The sequence below is a fragment of the Mixophyes fleayi genome, chromosome 9 (genome assembly GCF_038048845.1).
Source record: "Mixophyes fleayi isolate aMixFle1 chromosome 9, aMixFle1.hap1, whole genome shotgun sequence".
In the NCBI taxonomy this organism is placed as follows: Eukaryota; Metazoa; Chordata; class Amphibia; order Anura; family Limnodynastidae; genus Mixophyes; species Mixophyes fleayi.
Window position 1 is genome coordinate 95,355,919 of NC_134410.1, and position 24,540 is coordinate 95,380,458.

The 24,540-nt window shown below is 41.8% G+C and overlaps 1 protein-coding gene across 3 annotated transcripts in view; it reads left to right on the plus strand.

Moving 5' to 3' along the window:
• ASTN2 (astrotactin 2) overlaps window positions 1-24,540 on the plus strand; it is a 570,610-nt gene that overhangs the window by 262,950 nt on the left and 283,120 nt on the right. For all 3 annotated transcript variants that reach the window (XM_075184700.1, XM_075184701.1, XM_075184702.1), the window contains 2 exons: window positions 2,719-2,793; window positions 3,855-3,992. In XM_075184700.1, the coding sequence (XP_075040801.1) occupies window positions 2,719-2,793; window positions 3,855-3,992 (213 nt within the window). The remainder of the gene's footprint in view (window positions 1-2,718; window positions 2,794-3,854; window positions 3,993-24,540) is intronic.

Sequence of the window (24,540 nt, forward strand, 5' to 3'; positions counted from 1 at the left end):
TCTTTGTTGGTAACCTCACTGCATTTTCGATAATCTATACATAACTGTATACTGCCATCTTGTTTTCTTACTAATACAAGGGATGCAGCCTATACATTATGTCCCAAATAATTATTTATTACATTATTTCCAATATAATTTGAAGCTCAAACATTTCCTTGACCATTTACTTTATGGTTACATGTATGACAAGGGGATTGGCCAGAATATTTCCTTAATTTGGGGATTGCCTTGTATATTGATCTTATGTTTTTCATTTACAATCCAAAATATAAAGGGTGTCAACTGAACGAGTCACCTTGTTCTCTGATCTGTCTCACTACCTGGGCCCGCATCTCCATGTAGTCTCTACAGTGCCCACATCTATCTCTTCCCACTATTTCTTTGCTGTAGCATCCTGTGATTTAGCGTTAGCAATCACAGAGATCACTGCATGGCTAGTTTCTACTGCACATGATTAAGTAGCAAGCTGCTACACGATTAAGCTTGTCTTTTTATCAGCCCCACTGGTTCATTTCTGAAATTCAACAGTTGAACATGGGCTTTTCCATTTCTCACTGTGACAAAAATGTGAGCTGCCAGAATGCATTGCTTTTTTGGACTCCATAGTGGCTCTACCACAGAGTTATAAGGCCTGATGCTGAGTTGGACACATATGCGTACAAAAAGAAAAGCTATAAATAATGCATTTAAAAAAGCGTACTTACCCTAACCTCTGCACTAGAAGCATATGTGTCAGGTTTACGTCAGGCGTATTTACACTCAGTTACACTTACACCAAACCAGGTCATAATCACATGCATTCGCAATTAAGTTTGATTTAAATAAAACACATCTGTATTACAGCAGATTTAATCTTCCTTTTTGTGTTCAAATGAATACATCAAAAAAATATTTTTTTAAATGCACCTACAAAATCATATAATACCAACGATCAAGGAAGAAAGAGTTTCAGAGGTTAATTCACAATAACCCAATCAGAAGTGGCTAGTGCTGACGACCACCATCATCATCATCAGTGTATATTTGCACCAGCACTCACACTGCTGACAGGTATATAATTTCTCAATTTTGCAAAGACTTCATTTGCGTAGCCCTTTTCCCTCTCATTCTGCCTCAACAAGCATGAGGGGTCAGATCTACATTTGCCGTGCACATTTTTTGTGAGCATATGCAGTACAAATTTGCTTACGTTTTGCTATGCAAATGGACGTAATCTCCACTTGCTCCTTTGGAGTTCTTCATATTAGTTTTGTAAAACATTGATTTCATTCATTTAAATTCTTGACACAGTTCGCTCATGGATTCATTTAGTGTGACTATTGTATTCTCTAGCTCCTGCTGGGCCCTTGGGAATACTGGTGAATCCAGTCTAGCGCTTGGTAGCAAACTCGGCATCAATGTCTTTTTCCCAGTTACCTGTTACCAGTTTAATAGTTCTATTCTTGAAATTGTTGAATGCATATTCCACATCTTGCATTTTTAACTCTTGTGCTTTCAGCTCTTATGGCTGATATGAAATAGTCAACTAAAAGTTTATTTGTATTAGAAGAAGTGGCAGGAGCCACTACACACTGAGCCAGTTGCCTTGTAATGACAAATGACGTCCTGCTCGCTGCTTTGATCTAAACTGGTTGTTAAATAGAGTTAACCAGCGTCTTTTACTATGCCGGTTGCTACTGCATAGCTAATTCTGTTCATCAGAGCCTGCAGTTGCAATGTCATCTAAGAGTACACACTGCTATTGGACTGCATATAATAGGACCTTTCAAGGGACATACATTGAGTATAATAATTTGAGTATTCAATGGTATATATTTTCTCAATTAATTGAACAAAATAAAAATGAGCTATGCCTAGGGACCTTTTAGTTTTTTGCATGCCTGTTCCTTCTTTGTACAGTTGTAATCTACAGAAAGAGTAGGGAAGGATAGAGAATATTGACCCTCATGCTTGAGTCACACAAGAAAATTACTAAATTCCTCAGTAGGCCAGGGCTTATTGAAGATGAGAGTTGTGACTGCAGTACAAGCCTATGATATTGACACTTATCTGATCCAATCGCAAGTAAGTGGTGTATGTGATCTTCCAGAGTATTCCACAAAGTATAGGTTCAAGTGCAGCTCCAAAAGCCATTGCCATGGTTCTGCCGAGCCTATTAACCCCCACAAGATGTATTTTAAGTTAATATTCATTATGACACTATCTTACCATTTTTTACATCACTATTTTACCCTTTAATATTTCTATTTACTCAAACTTAAGGGTTCAGCTAAGCTTCAAAGGGTATTTATAGGCATTCTTCTGGCCAGTCATGAATATAATATGGTCTCATCTGTTGGCCAAAAACGATTCCTGGAATAATTTTAATCAGTAGTTTATAACAGTTGCCAGCTTCTAAGTCTCCTGGGTAATTTTCTACTTGTCAATGGCAGTTACAATCTGGTACTTATCTGTAAATGTAAATTGGACATTTTTGACTGTGCTACACAGAGTGAAAAGGAAATTACAATGTGTCTCTGAGAGGAACTAAGGACAGTGAAACCATAATGGAAAATGAGCAACAGTAATCTAGTGTAGCTTGGCACTGTGTTCTATTAGTGTATCATAAACGAAATGATGGGTTTGTGATAATATATTGCATTTTAATATGCTGGCTTTTCAATGCAAGGTTTTATGGCAGTCTGCAAATAACACAATATTGCCCTCTTTCTTTAGGCCATGGCCTTACAACACACTGGAAAGAGGTTATGATCTAGTAACAGGACAGCAAGCACCTGAGAAAACCCTCAGGTAAGTGACTTCACTTAAAATGGATTTTTACTGCACCGTGTCTCCAAATATTTTCAGTAGCTCAGCTGTCTCACTTGATCTGGCAAGGACTCAATTAATTTATGTAGACATCCCAATTATGTACACATAATATTGTTCAATTTCTGGAGACCATAAGCAAATACATAATGGTCAGAAAACCTGCATTCTTAGTTGCATTAAAAGTTCACCAATGTGTTTAATTTCAATGCCCCAATTAACATTAACATAATTTGCAAATAATTGTTATTAAAATTTTTGTTGCCTTCTATAAGAAATACATAAATACATAAATTAAAAGTGTTTCTAACCAATCTACTTGTGAGCTGGCTGCATATTAATCTAATTTGAACAGGTAGCAGATAAGGCATTTACATCCCCCCTCACTACAGTAGAACTTGACAGCCACCTGGGGCTACTGTACATGCTTACTAGCACATTAACAGCTGGACAAATAATAATATTCCTCATGCATCATCCAGTACTTCTCCGTTCTTCTGTGTATATTGTCAACACCCTAAGGTGTCACAAGAAGGGGTAATATTAGTGTTACCAATGGGCACCACTATCCTCTGAGCCGGTTGCCTGGTAATGTCAACTGACAGCTTAGACCAATCAGACAGCACTGAGCGCCACTTCACTCCGAAATGATTGCCAAGTGTTGCCAACCAGCTTCCTTTCTCTATGCTGATGGCATCTAGTCGGTTGCTAGGCAGCAGAAGCCTATATATATTATTACCTCTACTAATTAACATTGCTTGGGCATTATAATGGTATTTTATTATGTCTTATGTTTTGTATTTTTCAATGCATACCATTGAAATCAATAGTTTGTATTGAAGGTCTGCAAATATATTTTTTACAAATTTGTTTGTTGAAAGCATTCATATTTATGCCAATTGGTAAAATAAGAACCTCTATATTATTATTTTACAGAATGTTTTTAAAGAAATATATTGAACTTGAAAAGTAACATAATTTATAGAGTTTTAACACAAGTTCTGGAATAATTCCTTGTTTAATAGCAAATTTATTCATTATAGGTCCACATACAGCTTGGGACAAGGTGTATGGCTCCCAGTCAGTAAAAGCTTTGTTGTGTCCCCAATGGAGCTATCAATTAGTCCATTGGCCAGCTGTAAGACAGATGTACTGGTGACTGATGATCCTGCTGATGTCCGGTAAGATTCTATAAAAACTAACATTGTATAATAGACTTGAATATATTGGGCCTGATTCATTAAGGAAAGTAAGGCAAAAAAGTGAGTAAATTTTCTCCTGGACAAAACCAAGTTACAATGCAAGGGGTGCAAATTAGTTTATTATTTTGCACATAAGTAAATCTCTGGCTGTTTTTTCATGTAGTACACAAATTCTTGATAGCTTTATTTGTACACTGAAATTTAAAATTGATCTAGAACATTCCTTACCCCAACTATAAATCTGCCCTCGCATTTTAAATTTGCTTCCCCATCCAATGCAACATGGTTTTGCCAAGGTGCAAAGTTACTCTTTTATTGCTTTACTTTCCTTAATGAATCAGGCCCAATATGTTTAAAACAATAGTTGGTTTAGGTATAATGTAATTGCTTTGTTTAAATCTTTTTTAATGTTCTGTTTTTGAAACAGGAACTTATCATATTGTACACTTGATTCAATCTGTTTTTAATTTGTTTAAACAGCAATGCTTTCGAGGTTTTTATTATGCTGTCTTGGGACAACTGAAGTTATATATAATTTTATTTTGCAAAATTCAGGTACAATATGCAAGTAATACACTCCTAATTAGGAAACTTCTGGGTTATGTTATTTACAGAACTCTGTCCTTAGGACATATAGTTTAAAAATCTCCACTTCTATAGCTCTTCACATGCTGACCAGAAGATCATATATCCTAACTGTCACAAGAGTGGTAGGATTCTCTCAATCTGGCTGGTTTAGGTCCACCCACCATGGAGGCGCAGAATCTAGCATGGCGAACATTTTTACCAGGGACCCCTGCAAGGAGGTTTGGTCTTCGCTGCTAGCACTATGCAGTTTGCTGTTCTTTGGATGGATACCAGGTGAAACTGACGTAAGATGAGTGTTCACCAGCAAATGAAGGTATCAGAAAAGCAGAGTAGATCCGAACACAGGAAGCCGGTAATTGAAAAGGAGTTCTGGATACAGGACACTGGTAACAAGGTTAGCTAAAAAGACACAGAATACTGGATACCATTATTAGCTGAGAAGCATATGATACTGAATAGCAGGATTAGCTGAGAAGCATAGGACGCTGGAAACCCGGATTAGCGGAGAAGCACCGGATACAGGATACCAGGATTAGTTATGAGGCATATACAAGATAGCAGGATTACATAAGAAAGCTAAATGCTAAGATTCACCAGGAAACACTTGGAAACAGGAACCAAAATGATCCAGCAGCAAGCAGGCTAACAGGACATGAAGATCGTCACCATATTGCCAGAACAGGTGCTTTAAATAGGCAACTGCATAAGGGGGAGTGGTAATCAATCAACCAACTAATGCAAGAGAATAAGATAAGATAAAAGACGGGAGTGCACATGCGAGCCAAGAGGCAGCGATGATAGGTCCATCGAGCCTCCTTCTTTGAGCCTCCTGGCTCGATGAAGGAGGCTCAACTTGTGTACTTGACCCAGGTAAGAGAGCCAGAGGGTCCGGCGGGTTACATTAACAAGACTGAAATATTAGCAAGAGCCTCTGTCATGTTATAAAATCCCAGGGAGCAAATCATTGTCTGCCATTTAAATGACATTAAGGAGAAGTCTATTCTCCCGAATAAGAGTTATTTTTGAAGGTTGATGAATGAATTCATGAAAATGTGTTCAGAGATGGCTAAAGGGTATTTAATTACTAATCAGGCTATAGGTGAAATGAGTAAAGTGGCATCGTCAGTGCTTAAACTGTTCCTCACTGGCCACTGTACATTCACATTGGGTTCAATACACCCATACCAGGCTTATATTTACAGTTGTCTGCAATAGTGGACATGCACTTCCACATGAATGTCCATTATTTGAAATGGGCTGTCAGTGAAGGGGCAAGAACTGTTTCTGCCCCATCAATCACAAGAAAACTGCATTTGCTTTGAACGTGACATCCCTTGCCACCATTTGGCAACAGGGGATGTCGGGATAACCAGCATGATGATGTAATCTGGAATTCCCTGTGCAGTGGCAGCCCCTAAACAAGTGAAGAGGATGTCCATCTTTCCTGCACAGTGTTACCTTCATTTAACAACAGCTTTCATATGAGGAATGGATCTAATAATTTACTGTACAGGGGAGATCCATTATTATTACTATTATTATTATTACTGATTTGTATGGTGCCACAGTGTTCTACAGGGTTGGACAGTGGGGGAAATAAGGACATACATAAAACAGTGACAAAATTAATGCAGACATGAAAGTAAAGGGTAGGAGGGGTCCTACTGATGAGAAAGATTGCAATCTAATTGAAAGAGGGCACAGCTAAAACAAGAGGAATGAGAGTGGATTAGAGAGGAGATTAGGACAGTTGTGAGGATGTTTAGTTTGGGTAGTATATCTGGGAGTAGGTTAAGTTCTAACAAAGAGATGGAGTTTCAGAGAGCATTTAAAGATTTATAGGCCATATGAGAGCCTGATTGTGCTTGGTAGGGAACATGAGTATTTTTTCAGCCAGGAGTGGAAGATGTTAACTAGAAATAAGGCAAGGCACAGGTCAGTGGTAGATCTAAGAATAGCGTAGAGATTTTCACAGTGGTGCAGCAGATGTGGAGAGGAAGATCAGTCTTGCTACAACATTTAACTTGGATTGAAGTGAGGATAGATGGGTAAAGGGAATGCCAGGTTGAAAGAGGATGCAGTAGTCAAGGCAAGAGATGATGAGAGACTGGATAACAATTTTGGTAGCATCTTGGGTATGAAAAGGGCATATGCTGGCAATATTTCTAAGGTGGGGGGGTTACAGGACTGGGAGAGAGACTGGATGTGATGAATAAAGCTGTGGGCAGAGCCAAGTGTGCCATCAAATAGGCTTAGGAGACTGAGACAATTGTGATGTTATTGACGGTAAGGGAGTTTTGAAGGGAGGTGGTGAGTCTGGGAGGAGTGACGATAATAAGCTTTGTTTTGGATATGTCGAGCTTTTGGTAGCTTGGAACATCCATGTAGAGATAACATACTGAAAGTTGGCTACACAATATAGTAAACAAATGATACTGGAGGCTGAATGAGTGAATTAGTTCCCCAAGAGAAGAGAAAAGCAGGATGAAACAAAAGAGCCCTGAGATGCCTCAATAGGTAAATAAAGTGGAAGGAAGGATGTGCCAGGGGTAGAGATACTAAATGGGCAGTTCGATAGGTGAGGATGGAACCAGGGAGCTGTGTTATAAAGGCCAAAGAAGGGAACAATGTGCAGGGGTAAAGGTTGATCAACAATGTCAAAAGCAGCAGAGAGAACCATGAGTATGACTATGAAGCAGTGACCCTTAGACTTTGCTGTAAACAGATAAATCATCATTTTTGTTAGTGCAGTGTCAATGGAATGTTGGAGTAGAAGCCTGATTGCAGAGACTCGAGAATGGAGTGAGAGGAGAGAAAGTGAAACGACAGTTGTAAACATCACTCAAGTAGTTTGGGGTTAAAGTGGAGGAAAGAAATAGGGCTGTAGTTAGATATAGAGGTTTGGTTGAATTATCAATTTTTTAGGATTTGTGAGATGAACGTTGTTTAAAGGCACATGGAATTGTGCCAGTGCAGAGAGACAGGTTGAAGAGGTGAACTAGAGGTGAGCATGTAATGGGATGATTGTAGGGTAAGATGATGAGATGAGTGGAGAGACTATGGGCTAGATTTACTAAGCTGCAGGTTTGAAAAAGTGGGGATGTTGCCTATAGCAACCAATCAGATTCTAGCTTTCATTTATTTATTACCTTCTACAAAATGACAGCTAGAATCTGATTGGTTGCTATAGGCAACTTCCCCACTTTTTCAAACCCGCAGCTTAGTAAATCTAGCCCTATGTCTTTGATATTGGAAAGAATGAACTGAGAGTAGATGGGAGAATTTAGGAGAAAGTTGGTGGAATGTGTGGGATAATACATGAGGAAATATCTGGTAAAATGGGGTGAATTTTGTCTTGGAAGTAGGTGGCAAAATTATGGACTGTGAGGAAGGAAGAGGTGGTGCAGATGGGCATAAAAGGGAGTTGAAGGTAGCAAAGAGGCGACAGGGGGTTAGAAGCCTTGGTTAATACTAGAGAAGTGAATCGCCATTAAGGTCAAATAAATGAAAATTATTTGGTGAAAATCTGTTCACCTGCACTTATATCTCAGAATTTCGTATCAAGCAAGACCTCTGTGGATTTCTAGTTGTTTACTGCAGCATTTTCAATCATTCCAAATGTATACTTGTATCTCTCATTGGCATTTAGAAACTTTAACATACTTCAAACTTACATAGTACAAAATCATTTAACAACTCTAAAATGGTACATGTTGCTCTAACAGGTTTTAAAGTGAATAAAGTAATGATATACTCCAGGGCTCTTCCTGCCTGCAGTACGAGGTCAAAGTTCTCCGTCTTGTTCCTAGTGGTCGTTGTGCACACGTGTACAATTTACAGTTCTCAGTCTTTATATACAATACCCTCCACATTTCTATTGAACAATTTTATTACAAAACATTTGCACTCCAAGGGGTATATTTAAACTGCAGGTTTGAAAACATGGAGATATTGCCTATAGCAACCAATCAGATTTTAATTATCATTTATTTAGTACATTCTACAAAATGACAGCTAGAATCTGATTGGTTGCTATAGGCAACATCTGCACTTTTTCAAACCTGCAGTTTAGTAAATATACCCCCAAAACTAACAAAAAATTGTGCTACATTTTCTATGCTTCTTTCATATATCAAAACAATATTCAAGAAGAGCACCTCTTAATAAATATGGATTGTATTGACAAAGGAAATCATTCTGTGTACACACCAATGAGTTCTTTCGTAATGCTTATTATTTGTTAAGCGCGCTACATATCTTTTTTTTTTTAAAATATTTATACTTGCAAGGTCAAATATAAATACAACCAGCATTAAGAGTCTACATGAATATAAATAATTAGAAACCAGAAAATACGACCAGCATAACATCTTAAGAAAAAAAGAAATAAATGTACTGCTTTTATTTCTTTTTCTTTCATTCTTTTTTTTTCTGAGGTAGAGGGTGTTCAAATATCGGGACCACCCTTTAGGAAATCTAAATATCTCTGGCCAGGTGTCAAACAATTTAACCTTGTTAGTACATAAATTAATTTTCTCCTTCTTGGATACTTCTGAAAGAAAACACAATAATTGTTTAGTATCTTCACAGCAGAACATCATTCACATATTCTGGTCACCTGTGGGTACAAAAGATTGCAAATTATTTGCAAACATTATAACAAATAATAAGAACTGTGTATGAAACCTCATAAAGATTGAACCCCCCTGTAGATAACAACAAAAGAAAATATTCTGAAAGGTTCTTATTTGCATTAAAAATCAAAACTGCACAAATCTATGACTAATAAATAGATCTGCATTGAAAAGCAGGGCGGGGTCCAGTCATTTGTCCGTTCTGAGGTACAAACTGTGCTCAGGCTCAGAACACAGGAAATTTCCATATTCTGAGCTCCTCCTCTTTGCATGGGAATAAACCAGTCACCTCATTTCATAGGATGAGGGAGATGGGAGGAGAGACATCTTTGTAACATGAGAAACTTCAAACAAACGAAAAACTGACACAATTAAAAACATCTCACTATGTAACCCTACACAGATGCTATTTTCAAAGCAAAATAACTACTATTTTTCATTGCAATTATTTTCTGATCTCAAAGTTTAAACACGCACACATTGTGCTCTATGATCGGAGATTCGGTTCACACTAGACAACACAACATGTCAAAAATATTGGGCAAATCCTCTGAGAATATTTTAACATATATTACATCTGCAAAATCACTATTTAAAACATATTAAAGAGCTTGTTTAAGTATTCATCTTATGCCTCTATAAAACTGTCAAATACTATTTGTTCACTTAATACCTCCATAGAAGCTCTTTAAATCTTAAATTTAATCTGGACATCTTCCAGATTCATAAAACCAGCATATTTTCTAACAATCTTTTATGATGTTCAACAACTGTTTCTAACACAAATACAAATACAACTTAGACCAATCAATCACAAGCTTTCTACTGAATATGAAAACTGTTTAATTTTTATTTTTTCTATCTCCCTGCCGTTCTGAAAGTGAAAGGGAAAGGCACTATTTCTTCAACGTTTAACAATTGGACACATTATTAAACCCAGCTGTTTCACTGAAATCACACACATAAAAACTCTAGAATGCGCATTCCCAAGATAAACTTAAGAAAAGTTAACATTTAGCTTGCAACGGGACATTTATCTATAAAGTCTTTAAAACCACATTTGATTATTTTACAAGTATTAACAGGCACTATAAAAAAATCGACTGTCTTTAGTCTACTGTCTTCACAAAAAGACTTATTTACACATTGTAATGTGCGTATTGTCGCTAACCAATAACGATTGTCGAACCTCGATTTGTGTTTCCAACGCACAAAGATTTATTCGCAATAAGTGGAAAAAATATGCTCAAGCGATGTAATAGTAAATACAGCCGTTACTTAACGCAGGCGCTCTGGATCCAGTGCAGTCATTCAATCCTGAAGTCTGGGGACAAGAAGTCTGCCCTCTGGATCACAAGCTGCTGCTTATATACACAATCAAGTACAGTAATACAATGAAGATGGTATGGCTTGCATCTATTGGTCCGGGTCTCAGGAATGTCCAAGGGGTCGTCAATCATTGGCTGGTTCATCCTAAGGAATCCAAAGGAGGGGGTCATCTCTGCAGGGGGTATGCTCTGCTCTTCCCGCCAGAATTCCTTAGTCTTAAGTAGTTCATAATTCCCTATCATTCATAACTTGCGTATGCACTCTGCGATTCCCTCGCAGAGCGCACCAAACAGTAGGATATGTAACAAGGTTCATTATGATACCACTCATGATGTTATTCCTTTAACCCGTTCTGTGTATTTCACTAATATGCATGTAACTCTGATATAACATATAAATACTACTATATTTCGACATAACTGACTATGTGTTGCAACTACCAATAATGTGTACTATTTTATAAGTATGCGTGTTTGTGCGAATGTATGGTAAAAGACCAATTACTGTTGCTGCCACGTGTAGTGGATGAGTACGCCCTTTCACGCCGTAGCGTGCCCTTGTACGTCATAGCGTACCGTACGCATCTTTTCAGACAAAGACAACCAAGTTTGCTAGACTTTAATTGAAATGACTTTATCCAATTTGCTGACTTCGACAGTTCCACCCTTTGATAGTGTAATAAACTATCACCCAATCACCGTTTCAAGTTCAGGATTATACAATACTTCTTCACAGACCATGATCTCGGTATCTGGTACCACCCTTTCAGTCTCTTTACTCTTATGAGACCGTTTTCCACACTTCAACACAGTAGGAACACATTTGACAACTAAACCAATTGCTAAGATGACACCCAGTATAAGGAGAAGGAGCTTACCTACACTCGCAATCATTTCCTGTACCCACTCCCCCAGACCGGAGAACCATTTTGCTGGGTTCAACCACGAGAACCAACCCGCCACCTTTTCCCCGACCTCATATAACGAAGAATTATGGCTCTTTCGAAATTCCCATTTCAGCTGCAAAATTTCATCCATCTTCCGGTCTATAACCTCTTTAGGGTCTTCCGTATTATTAGTAATGTACGTGCAACATTTGACACCGAACTGGGTGGCCAGTGTTACACAGTACCCACCAGTAATAGAGGTGAGATAATTTAGTACCAGTCTATGTTGCACCAACTCCTTCTTGTACGCTTGTAGCTCCCTTCCAGTATACCTGAAAGTGTCATCATACATCTCGGTGATATTATCTATTAATTTAGCTAGGTCTTGGATATATTTAAAGTTTAATGTTCCCCGAGCGGTCCTGGTGAGATCTAGAGCAACCATAACTTGGAAACCAGCAGTTTCACTAATCAATTTTGTGGCTATGGGTTCCTCACCAGGAATCATATTTCTCTTGCCACGGTGTTCATACTGTGTGTGTATGTATGGTGGTGATGTAGTCTTGTGAATATCTACCATTTCTTCATGAGTAATAGTCATGATTTCAGGAACCAGTTTAGCTAAGAAACACAAGCCCTTGGAACTCGGAGTCACCCAGGAATAAGCTTTCCTCCCACAAACAAAATACACATCATCAGGGAGAACATAAGGAACAGTATGCCCATGAATTATATCACACAGAGTTTTGATAAAACTACCCATGCCTAGTGTCTCCATCTGCTCTAGACACGTGTCGGCATTAATGATATTTTCACATTTATCTGTAGAGACTTTTCCAATAGATACCTTCTTATGTTTGGTTATGCGCCCTAACTTGTGACTTCCATCAGCATTCCTGCCTAGTAGTGACCTTGTGAGTCTCTCTCTAAAATGAGTGTGGCGAGCCATTGTCTGATCTGATAGGTCAGCCTCCCAATTCTCCAGGCGCTTTGCATGAGATATGTTTAGGCACAGCAAAGATCTGCCTATGGAGTATTGTCGAAGCGTCAGACTAGGGGACCTAGTGTTATTGTACCTCCCTTCTATGGGCCTCCCACCCCTTAATTCGAGTACTTCGGATATGTTTAGCGGGAATGGCACTAGTCCTATGTTATGCTGCCCTTGAGGCACGTGAGAGCACACCCAACACTCAGTTTGGTTTAGCACCTTACCCACCAGGGAGTGATAATCCTCCAAAGGATGTCTGCCTATATTCAGAGTACTGGGGGACTGGCATCGTTGGATGCATCTCTCGTCAACTAGGGAGTTGCAGAACTTGCAGATACAATACTCATCAGACAATAGCCCCTCACACTGCCTCCGAGTTCCTGAGCTAGCAGACCTTTTCATAACCCCTGGACCAAGTTTGATAATGGGCTGCTCAGGATATCCTATTAACTTTTCTTCGGCCTCCATTTCATCCGTATCACTCCCAGAACTCTCCTCCATCCTCCATTCTCCTTCACAAAAATAGAATGTCCTAGAAAAAGTAAAAACAAGGAAAATCCTGGAACAAAAGAAAAACAAAAGCCGCCACTCCATCGCTGGAAAGATAGTTCTGAGGCAACGTCTCTGGTTCAGGTGTCTTAACTGCAGGCTTTAGGTCTCCCGGAACAGGCTCACAAGTGACAGCTCTATGTCGTCGGTCTGAGTCTTGTCTTGCACTTTCTCTGGATTATGGACTCTCCTGCAGTGGGTGGAATGGACCCAAGTGTCTCTCTCTGCAACCTTCAGTGATGTAGTACTGGTCAGCAGCACTTGGTACGGGCCTTCCCAACGGTCTGTTAAACAACCTGAACGTAAGAAATTGCGGATCATAACATAGTCTCCAGGTTCAACATCATGACAGTTCGTTTCTGGCATACCAGGTGACAGCATTTTTAGTTTTTGTTGTTGTTGTTTCAGCTGTCTACTCATTCTTATAAGATATTGTACAGTCACTTCATTATTACACTTTAAGTCGTCTTGTGGACTCACGATCAAATGAGGTTGTCGTCCGAACAGTATCTCAAAGGGGGACAGATTAAGAGGAGGTCTAGGAGGGGTTCGAATGCTGTGGAGGACCAACGGCAAAGCCTCAGGCCATGCCAACCCAGTTTCAGCCATTATCTTACCTAGTTTGTTCTTGATAGTACCGTTTACTCTCTCCACCTTACCACTGGCTTGTGGTCGGTAAGGGGTGTGAAGTCTGCTACTGATTCCCATGAGTTTACACATATTTTGGAAGACATCACCAGTAAAATGGGTACCCCTATCACTTTCAATGATTCTAGGGATACCGAACCTACACACAAAGTCTTGTACAATTTTCTTTGCAGTGAACACAGCAGTATTAGTGGCTGCCGGATATGCTTCTACCCACCCGGAAAACACATCAATACACACTAACACATACTTCAGATTCCTGCACGGTGGTAGTTGGATATAGTCAATTTGTATTACCTGAAAAGGTCCGTCTGTAGGAGGGATGTGGGATGGCTCAGTTGGAATAGTTTTCCCAACATTTTTCCTCAAACAAGTAAGACATGACATTGCTTTCTTACCAGCTTGAGAGGAAAATCCGGGAGCACACCAGTATGCTCTCACCAGTTTGCACATACCTTCTTTACCCAGGTGAGTCAGGCCGTGTGCTGCTTCAGCCAGGCTTGGATAGTATGTTCGGGGAGCTACAGGCTTACCTTGTCCATCCCTCCAGAGTCCTGAGGACTCTTGACCACATCCCTTCGCCTTCCAGACCGCCTTCTCCTGCAGGGAACACAAATCTTGCATTTCAATTAATTTCTGCGTGTCTAATGTCTGAAAAACCATCATAGTCTCGGTCGATACAGTCATAGGTTGCCCTGCTGCCCATTTAGCAGCTTCGTCTGCCCTGTTGTTGCCCAATGACACTGGGTCTTCTTCAAAGGTATGGGCTTTGCACTTTATGACGGCTACTGATCTGGGTAACTGTATCGCTGTCAGAAGTCCTTTTATGTGTTGTGAGTGTGCCACTGGTGTACCTGCTGCTGTCGTAAAGTTTCTAAGACGCCAAAGGGCCCCAAAATCATGCACTACCCCGAAGGCGTACCTAGAGTCAGTATATATGTTGGCTGATTTACCCTCTGCCAATTCACACGCTCTCCTTAGTGCTACTAGTTCCGCCACCTGGGCTGAGTGAGGTGGACCAAGGGGTTCAGCTTCTACCACATCCTGATCGTCTACAACAGCGTAACCAGTACATAGCTCTCCTGTCTCTGTCTGTCTATGGCAACTTCCGTCTGTATAAAACGTAAAATCTACATTTTCTAAGGGGGTGTCACATATGTCGGGCCTTGCAGTAAAGGTCTGATTCAGGTGTTCCATACAGTCATGCGTGTCAGTATTCTTGCCTAACTCATCATCAACCAGGGTCTCCTCACCTCCCACCCTTTGTGTCTCTTGAGACACATACGGAAGGTATGTAGCTGGATTTAGGGTGCTACATCGTTTGATGGTGATGTTTGAGGGTGCCATCAGGGCTAGTTCCCACTTTGTGAATCTAGCTGAAGAAACATGTCTGGTTTGGGCTGAATTTAACAGAGCTGATACAGCATGGGGTGTATAGATGGTTGAATTATGTCCTAATACTACATCCTCGCTCTTACTTACTAGAAGGGCCGTTGCTGCTACACTTCTGAGACATGTTGGGAGTGACCTTGCCACATTGTCTAATTGTGCACTGTAGTATGCTACCGGTCTGCTAGCGTCACCATGTTTCTGTGTGAGGACACCTGCTGCACAGCCATCAGCTTCTGTACAAAATAGCTCAAAAGGCTTTTCATAATCAGGTATTCCCAATGCAGGTGCTCTTGTCAGACTATCTTTAAGATTAAAGAACGCTTGCTCCGACTCTTCTGTGTGTATGACACGTTCTGGTTTTGAGGAAGAGACTAGCTCCTGCAATGGTAATGCCAGAATAGAAAAACCTGGGATCCAGGACCTACAGTATCCACACATCCCCAAGAAAGTACGAATCTGCTTCTGGCTCTGCGGCAGGGTCATGTGTTGTATGGCCTCAATTCTGTCGGTTGTCAGGTATCTTAGCCCCTTAGTGAGGCAGTGTCCTAAGTATTTGACCTTAGTCTGACATGGCTGTAATTTATCCTTTGCCACCTTGTGCCCTGTTTGTGAAAGATGAAGCAACAACAATTTAGTATCATGTAAACATGACATAAAAGAATCAGAGCACAACAACAAATCGTCCACATATTGAATTAGAACAGACCCATTGTGGGGTTGAAAGGATTGCAAACAGTCATGTAAGGCTTGGGAGAAAATACTGGGGCTGTCAATGAACCCCTGGGGTAGTCTGGTCCATGTGTATTGCACTCCCCTGTAGGAGAATGCAAAAAGGTATTGGCAGTCAGGGTGAAGAGGGACTGAAAAGAAAGCAGAACATAGATCAATGACAGTAAAATGACTGGCAGACGGTGGAATCTGCATGAGGATGACAGCTGGATTCGGCACTACGGGGAATTGGCTCTCAACAACTTTGTTAATTCCCCTTAAGTCCTGGACTAATCTATAGCCCCTTCCCCCACTCTTCTTCACAGGGAAAATGGGACTATTTGCTGTACTGGCTGTACGAATTAAAATCCCTTGTTGTAACAGCCTCTCAATAACAGGATATACCCCTAGTTCCACCTCCGGTTTTAATGGATACTGTGGGATTTTTGGAGCTATCCTACCGCTTTTTAGATTGACCATGACAGGGGCTACGTTTGCCATCAGTCCAGTGTCCTGTCCATCTCTGGTCCATAGGGAACCTGGTATTTCCAGCAACATCCCCTTTACTTGAGATGGACTTTGTTCTATAACAGGAGAGTGTAACATTAACCTTGGAGGGGTGTCCAATATGTCCTGTACCTCATGTGCAACCTTCTCGGGTATATCTAGGAACACACCATCTGAAGTACAGTATATGACACATCCCATTTTACATAACAAGTCTCTCCCTAGCAAGTTAGTAGGAGCCGCTGCAGCCAAGAGAAACGAATGCTTAGTATGCAGAGGCCCGATAGTAACTTCGGCGGGTTTAGTTAGAGGATAATGTAACACTTTTCCCGTCACCCCCATAGCTGGAATAGTTTTGCTGGTCACCTGTAGATTGAAAGGAGAGGTTATCACAGATTGGGCCGCCCCTGTATCTACAAGAAAAGTTTGTTTCCTGCCAGCTATGTCAACTATCATTGTTGGTTCTTCACTCTGACTCTCAGTTAACCTCACTGGCTGTAGACTACAGGTATGACCTGACCCCTAGCGCTGACTATTGATTTCCCGCGCAGCATTTGCTGCCGTAATATGCGCGGGTAGATGTGAGTCTTCTAGTCTATGTGAATCCTTTCTTGGAGGATATCTATGTGACCCACCCCTATGTGTATTGAGTCTTTCTTTATTACAATCTTTCCTGTAATGTCCTTCCTCGTTACAGTTGAAACACCTGATCACTTTAGGTTTCCTGTTATATGGGTTGTATGCTGGTGGTCGTGTATGCACCCCTTCTAGAGCCTGTATACTTACCGTCATTAACCTATCACTTTTCTCTTCCCTTTTTCTAAAAAGGTTCTTGTCATGCTCCACAGCAGACTCCCTAAGGAAGTCTACCGTGACGCCTCTCCAATTAGGTAATGTGGTTTGTACTCTCGTCTTTAAATTTTCCCTAAGGCCATCCATCAGTACCCCTACAGCTACCTCTCTGTGATGTGGGTCCTCACTTATGTTGGATATCCCAGTAAATCGTGCAATCGCTGTTATAGCTCTAGCAAAGTAATCTGAGGCAGTTTCACTATCCTTTTGTTTAATGGTGAAAATCTTACTCCAATTTACTACTACTGGAAAACAGATGGCTAAGTGTTTGACAATTTGTTCTATATTCCGTTGGTTAATCTCATCAGTCAGGGTGTCATCTTCCTCCAACAAACAATCTCCAATAAATTTTTGTATGTTAGTATTGGGAGGAAGACATGCCCTCAACACTACCCGCCAATCCTTACTGGTTGGTTCATGAGCATTCCCTAAGTCTTTAACAAATTTCTGACATTTAGCTAACTCTTTTCTAGGATCTGGGAATTCAGTCATAATGGAACGTAATTCTGATCTAGTCCAGGGACAATGCATTGTAACATTTCTTAAAGGAACTACACCATCCTTATCCGGTTTCCCATTGGGAACTGATATTGTGCGGACCGGGAACACACCCTCTGGTACACTAACTTCAGGGGACGCTACAGGATTTACAGGCCCTAGATTTAGAACACTTTCACTCCTAGTGATCACGCTACTCTCACCTATCTCAGCCATTTTCTCATACTTGCGCTGAGCCTCTAGTACATTAACAGCATGGGCAATGGCCGAAATCACAGTGGGTTCATCTTCGTTTTCAGATACACTTGATTGAAACTGATTTAAAACAGGGTACAAGTTAGTAATTTTTCTATTTTCAGTTTTAACAACGGCTGTACTTACCCCTCCCGCCACATAAGGTGGCGGGGGCGCGCTTGCGCTGAGTTCGCCACGCTTCTCAATGGTTACATCCGCCTTGCGCGCGCTTTTCGCCACGCCTATTTCCGGTTTGCATTCGCTGCTCTGCCACGTGTTACCTTCCATTTGCCACAATTTTAAACAATCATTATGTCTATTTCTCTTTTTCGTTGACTTGATCAACCATATTCTATCTTTTACAGTATTCAGTACCTCTGCATTAAAACTCCCTATTGTTGGGAAAGGCCTATCACAAGCTTTGGTCATCCCGACCCACGTGTCACAATACACAGTTGCATATGCACCATACTTCTTACACATGAGAAACCTCGCTGAACCAATAGGGCCTTCCTTAGGCAGTACACTGACCATCTCTAGCGTATGCTTAGCACCCATGTTGAACAATATACCTTCTACCCGGAACACAGACACACCGCAATGCTCTGTTCCTTCCGGCCAAATGTGAAATACAGACACACCGCAATGCTCTGTTCTTTCCACCTAATAATTTCAACTCTGTTGCTATACTCACCGCTAGAGATCTATAATCCTCGGTGAACGTATTTCCTTTAGCCGCGCTCACTCGCTTTTCCCTAATACAGAAATATCACTGTGGGCCCCAAGGGCTATCAGCTCCTCGATACCCTGGCTAAACCACAAAATCTGCTGAGTTTATTATCGCTGGGAGCGCAAAGTCGATACAATCAACCTGCCTTTCCAGTATAATTCCTCCTAGCTGCTTCATCAATTCGCACTAACGGTGCGACCGGATCGCACTGCCTACCAATACTAATTATTAGCAAACCTTGCGATCTATTGGTAGCGCTTTGCGAAAACCCAGTTTTCGCATTCGGTATACCTGCCCTGTATACCGTCCTTCAGTTGGGCAATCCGCCTCGTCAGACAGCAACTGAGCACCTCAACAATAAAACAGTGTATCTACGTTACAACATCACACACTATACACCTTTTCTGCGCAGAAAATCAAAAGTTCCCAACAATAGTAATAATGTCTCAGAGGCTTTCACAAGTAATTATACTATGCATGTATAATAACTATCAACACGATTGTTTAACCACGTGGCAAGTTTACCGGAAGTTCGCGTACGCACAGCAGGAAGTACACATACGCTAAACAATGCAATACAGTTAAAACGCACAATGACAGAAAAAAGAAACAGTTTTCTCTTTTGTCCCTAGGTTCTAGTTAGCGTGCCCTAGATAATGCAAAACGGACATTCGGTTTCGCAACACAGAGTAAAATTCAGGTTTTGAACACCATGCGTTCTTACCCGTTTATGACGCGTCTCCACCCTTTGTTGAGGAACCGAAATCCGTTGGTCTTGCGTATCATCGGCAACGAAACCTCCAAAGCTCACGAGCCCCCAAATTGTAATGTGCGTATTGTCGCTAACCAATAACGATTGTCGAACCTCGATTTGTGTTTCCAACGCACAAAGATTTATTCGCAATAAGTGGAAAAAATATGCTCAAGCGATGTAATAGTAAATACAGCCGTTACTTAACGCAGGCGCTCTGGATCCAGTGCAGTCATTCAATCCTGAAGTCTGGGGACAAGAAGTCTGCCCTCTGGATCACAAGCTGCTGCTTATATACACAATCAAGTACAGTAATACAATGAAGATGGTATGGCTTGCATCTATTGGTCCGGGTCTCAGGAATGTCCAAGGGGTCGTCAATCATTGGCTGGTTCATCCTAAGGAATCCAAAGGAGGGGGTCATCTCTGCAGGGGGTATGCTCTGCTCTTCCCGCCAGAATTCCTTAGTCTTAAGTAGTTCATAATTCCCTATCATTCATAACTTGCGTATGCACTCTGCGATTCCCTCGCAGAGCGCACCAAACAGTAGGATATGTAACAAGGTTCATTATGATACCACTCATGATGTTATTCCTTTAACCCGTTCTGTGTATTTCACTAATATGCATGTAACTCTGATATAACATATAAATACTACTATATTTCGACATAACTGACTATGTGTTGCAACTACCAATAATGTGTACTATTTTATAAGTATGCGTGTTTGTGCGAATGTATGGTAAAAGACCAATTACTGTTGCTGCCACGTGTAGTGGATGAGTACGCCCTTTCACGCCGTAGCGTGCCCTTGTACGTCATAGCGTACCGTACGCATCTTTTCAGACAAAGACAACCAAGTTTGCTAGACTTTAATTGAAATGACTTTATCCAATTTGCTGACTTCGACAACATATACATATTTATTCACACCTCTGTCTCCAAGGTGATAACAAAATTAAATGTCCAGCATTTATTAAATGTCCAGCATTTATTGAAATAGAGCTGAGTGGATAGCCCCAGAATGACAGAAGTACGAGACAGATATGCCATGTCATTTTATCATTTATGGAACAAACAATTCACTGATCAATAATATTAACACAGCTGAAGTAAGGTTTGCAATTCTAAAATAAGATGAAGTATTTTACACATAGACAGCAGGACAGTTATTAATTCTTAAGTAGCTTTCTTACCAGACCCGTCCTCTGGAACCATAGCTCTTTGTAATTCCAGTATCTTTTTAATTATGGTTCCGATATGCATCTGTACTCACAATATTCTCACTGCCGGTTATAGCGTTCTGTCTCAGTACTGCTGCCTGCTTCTGTTGTGTGTTGGTGTTTAACCTTAGATTGCTTTTCCGTGTATGACCTCTGCCTGTTCCTGGACTCCGAATATGTGCCTGTGACCATGACCTTCTGCATGTACTCGGACTATAAATCCTTGCCTGTGACCCTGACCGCTTGCCTGTACCCGGACTCTGAACCTTTGCCTGTGGCCCTGACCCAGCTAGCACCTAAGGTCTCTACAGGTGCTCGGTCCACTCTGCAGATCTCTGGCGGTCCCTACTCCGTGTATTACCTCCTGTAACTGTGTGCTGCCATGTGAACATAAACTTGTACTACACTGAGTGTAAGTCCTGTGGGCATCCGAGTACCTGTGAGCATACCCAGTCTCTACGGGAAAGGCGGCTGCTATAGGTGAAGACCTCTTCTGCTATAGTTCTACAAGTTTATGCCGCACTGGTTGCCATGACATTATAACCGGCTCAAGAAGATTGGAGGCAATTCTGTCATGGAAGACAGTGAGCCAAACCTTTCTCCAGCCCACGTCCTGGCGAATCAGATCCAGGCCTTGTCACAAGTTGTCCAGAATATATCTCATCACTTGCCAGCACAAGAAGAGTCCTCCAGAAACCCGCAGGTTCAACAGGTCTCCTCTGGCATCTTTACAGAGCCGAAACTGAACCTGCCCGACCGATTCTCTGTGTGCAGAGTTGCAAGTTATATTTTCGCTTGAGACCACACTCCTCTGGCCTTGAACAGCAGAGAGTGGGTAATCTCCTTACTCCAGGGCGATCCCCAGTCCTGGGCCTTCACCCTTCCACCAGCGATTCCCTCCTTACAAACTGTGGATGGCTTTTTCCAGGTCTTGGGTCTGCTATATGACGACCCAGACAGAGTGGCCTCAGCTGAGTCCCATTTTCGGGCATTAAGGCAAGAAAGTCGATCTGCTGAGGAGTATTGTGCAGAATTCCAGCAGTGGTCAACTGATAATAAGTGGAATGATCCGGTGCTGTGGAGTCAGTTCCGCTTAGGCCTGACGGAACAAATCAAGGACTCTTTAGTTCAGTATCCTACGCCAACCTCACTTGAAAGTTTGATGCAACTTGTAATCAGAATTGATCCCTTAATCAAAGAGAGGAAAGCTGAGTGAGAGTCATCTATACCTCCTTGCTCACCACCAAAGTCTGGTTCTACCTTTCTGGAAACCCCTGAACCCATGCAGTTGGGCGCTTACCGTCTGCCTCCTGAGGAACGTTCCAGGCGGTGCTCTCTGGGTTGCTGCATGTATTGTGGTCAACAGGGCCACCTAGTCCGTTCCTGTCCTATCAAGTCGGAACACACCTAAACCTAAGCGCTGGTGAAGAGGTGCACTTAGGTCTCCAAGTAATCTCTTCAGAAAATTCCTTGTTAGTCAATGTACGCCTAGTCTTCAGAGATCGTTCTACCGAGGTGTCAGCCTTCCTCGATAGTGGTGCAGCTGGTAACTTTCTGGATGTTATCTTGGCTCAGATATTCCTGAAGTCAAAATGGGTTCGAGCATTACCGCCTGCGGCTTGGATGGTAACCCCTTGGTTGGGGGCTGAATACTCGCTAAGACTCCATTGATTTGCTTATCTGTAGGCGATCTCCATACAGAGGAGCTCTCATTCTTCCTGATCACCTGTCCCTCCGCTCCATTGATTCAGGGGTATCTTTGACTGCAAAGTCATAATTCCCTTATTGATTGGAAAAAGGGGGAGATCATCCGTTGAAGTCCTGAGTGCTCTTCCACATGCTTGACCCTACCTCTTAGAGTTTTACAGCCCAATCTGGAATTGTTACCTGCACCTTACCAGGACTTCGGTGATGTGTTCTGTAAAAAGAAGGCTGACTCTCTCCCACCTCATCGGGACTATAACTGTGCTATTGATCTCGTACCTTGTTCTAAATTGCCCAAAGGGCATCTGTACTGCTTATGTGTCCCAGAGACCCAAGCTATGGAACGGTACGTAGAGGAGACCCCGAAAAATAGGATTTAACTGCCCTTTCAAATCTCCAGTAGGAGTTGGATGTTTCTTCTTGGCCAAAAAAGATGGCAGTCAGAGACCTTGCATAGATTACTGCGGCCTAACTAAAATTAAGATCAAAAACACATATCCCTTGCCATTAATTTCTGTGTTAGTTGACCAGCTCAAATCTGCTACCATTTTTTCAAAGATTGACCTCCGAGGTGCTTATAACCTTATACGCATTAGAGAGGGAGACGAGTGGAAGACGGCCTTCAATTCTCAGTACGGACATTATGAGTATCTGGTGAATCCATTTGGGTTGTGCAGCGCCCCGGGACTCTTCCAAGACCTAATCAACGACGTCTTACGTGAATTCCTTGGAAAAACAGTGGTGGTTTATTTGGATGACATCTTAATTTACTCTCAATCCTTGTCTCAGCACCGTCAACAAGAACGGGAGGTTCTGGAAAAATTACGGCAACGCCATCTCTATGCAAAATTGGAAAAATGTGAGTTCGAGGTCTCCAAGGTGACCTTCTTAGAATATATTATCTCATCATCCGGTTTCTCCTTGGACCCCGGTAAGGTGCAAGAAATCCAGAACTGGGTCTGCCCTACTAACTTGAAAGCAATTCAAAGGTTCCTTGGCTTCACCAACTACTATTAACGAGGTTAATACGCTTGTTTTCTTTCCTGGTGGCTCCTATCACTGCTCTCCCCCAGAAGGGTGCTGACCCGGCTAATTGGTCTCCAGAGGCATTGGCGAGCTTTTCAGCCCTTAAAGCTGCCTTCACGTCTGCACCTGTTCTTAGGCACCTAGACCCCGGACTCCCGTTTATTGTGGAAGTGGATGCCTCAGATGTGGGTTGAGGCACCATTCTTTCCCAAAGAGATCCACAAAGTAAGAAATTGCATCCTTCTGCATGTCTGTCCAGTAGATTCTCGTCCGCTGAGATTAACTATGACGTTGGAAACCGCAAATTGTTGGCCATCAAGTGGGCCCTTGAAGAATGGCGGCATTGGTTAGAAGGACCAACACATATCATTACAATCTTCACTGACCACAAAAACCTCTAGTATATTCAGACTGTCAAAACCCTAAATCCTCGGCAGGCCCGCTGGCCTTTGTTTTTCACCCAGTTTAACTTCATCATCACATTTCGTCCAGGTTCAAAGAACACCAAAGCTGACTCCTTGTCTCGGCGCTTCATGGCATGCCACCCTCAGCCTCCTGGCCCGCTACCTATTATTCCCTCATCCTCCATTCATATTGGTCTAACTCAAGATCTTGGGGCCACTATCCGCCAGTTCCAAAAATTTGCTCCAGCCCAAACTCCTACAAATAAATTGTTTGTTCCGGTTCATCTGAGAAAGTCCGTCCTCATTGAAGGCCACGACAACCACTCTGTAGGTCATCCAGGAATCCATAGGACCATCAAAATACTTTACCGCTGGCTTTGGTGGCCCTCCTTGTCTTCGGTTGTGGAGAAGTACGTCCGCGCCTGTCCAGAATGTGCCAGAAACAAACCCTCTAGGAACCGTTCTCCTGGTCAATTGCTATCCTTGCCTACTCCGCGTAGGCCTTGGACACATCTTTCAACGGATTTTATTGTCGATCTCCCATGGTCCTCGGGTCATAACACCATCTGGGTGGTCGTTGACCGTTTGATCAAAATGGCACACTTTGTACCGTTACCCAAGCTGCCGGATACCAGAAGCTTGGCCACTTTATTTATTGCACATATTTTCCGTCTCCACGGCCTTCTGGAAGACATCGTCTCGGACCGAGTGTCCCAGTTTATAGCACAGTTCTGGAGGTCTTTTTGCAACTCTCTCGGGATCAAAGTCAGTTTGTCTTCAGCTTACCACCCACAATTGAATGGTCAGACGGAAAGAACCAATCAATCCCTGGAACAGTTCCTGCACATCTATGTTTCCAAGTTTCATGAAACTGGT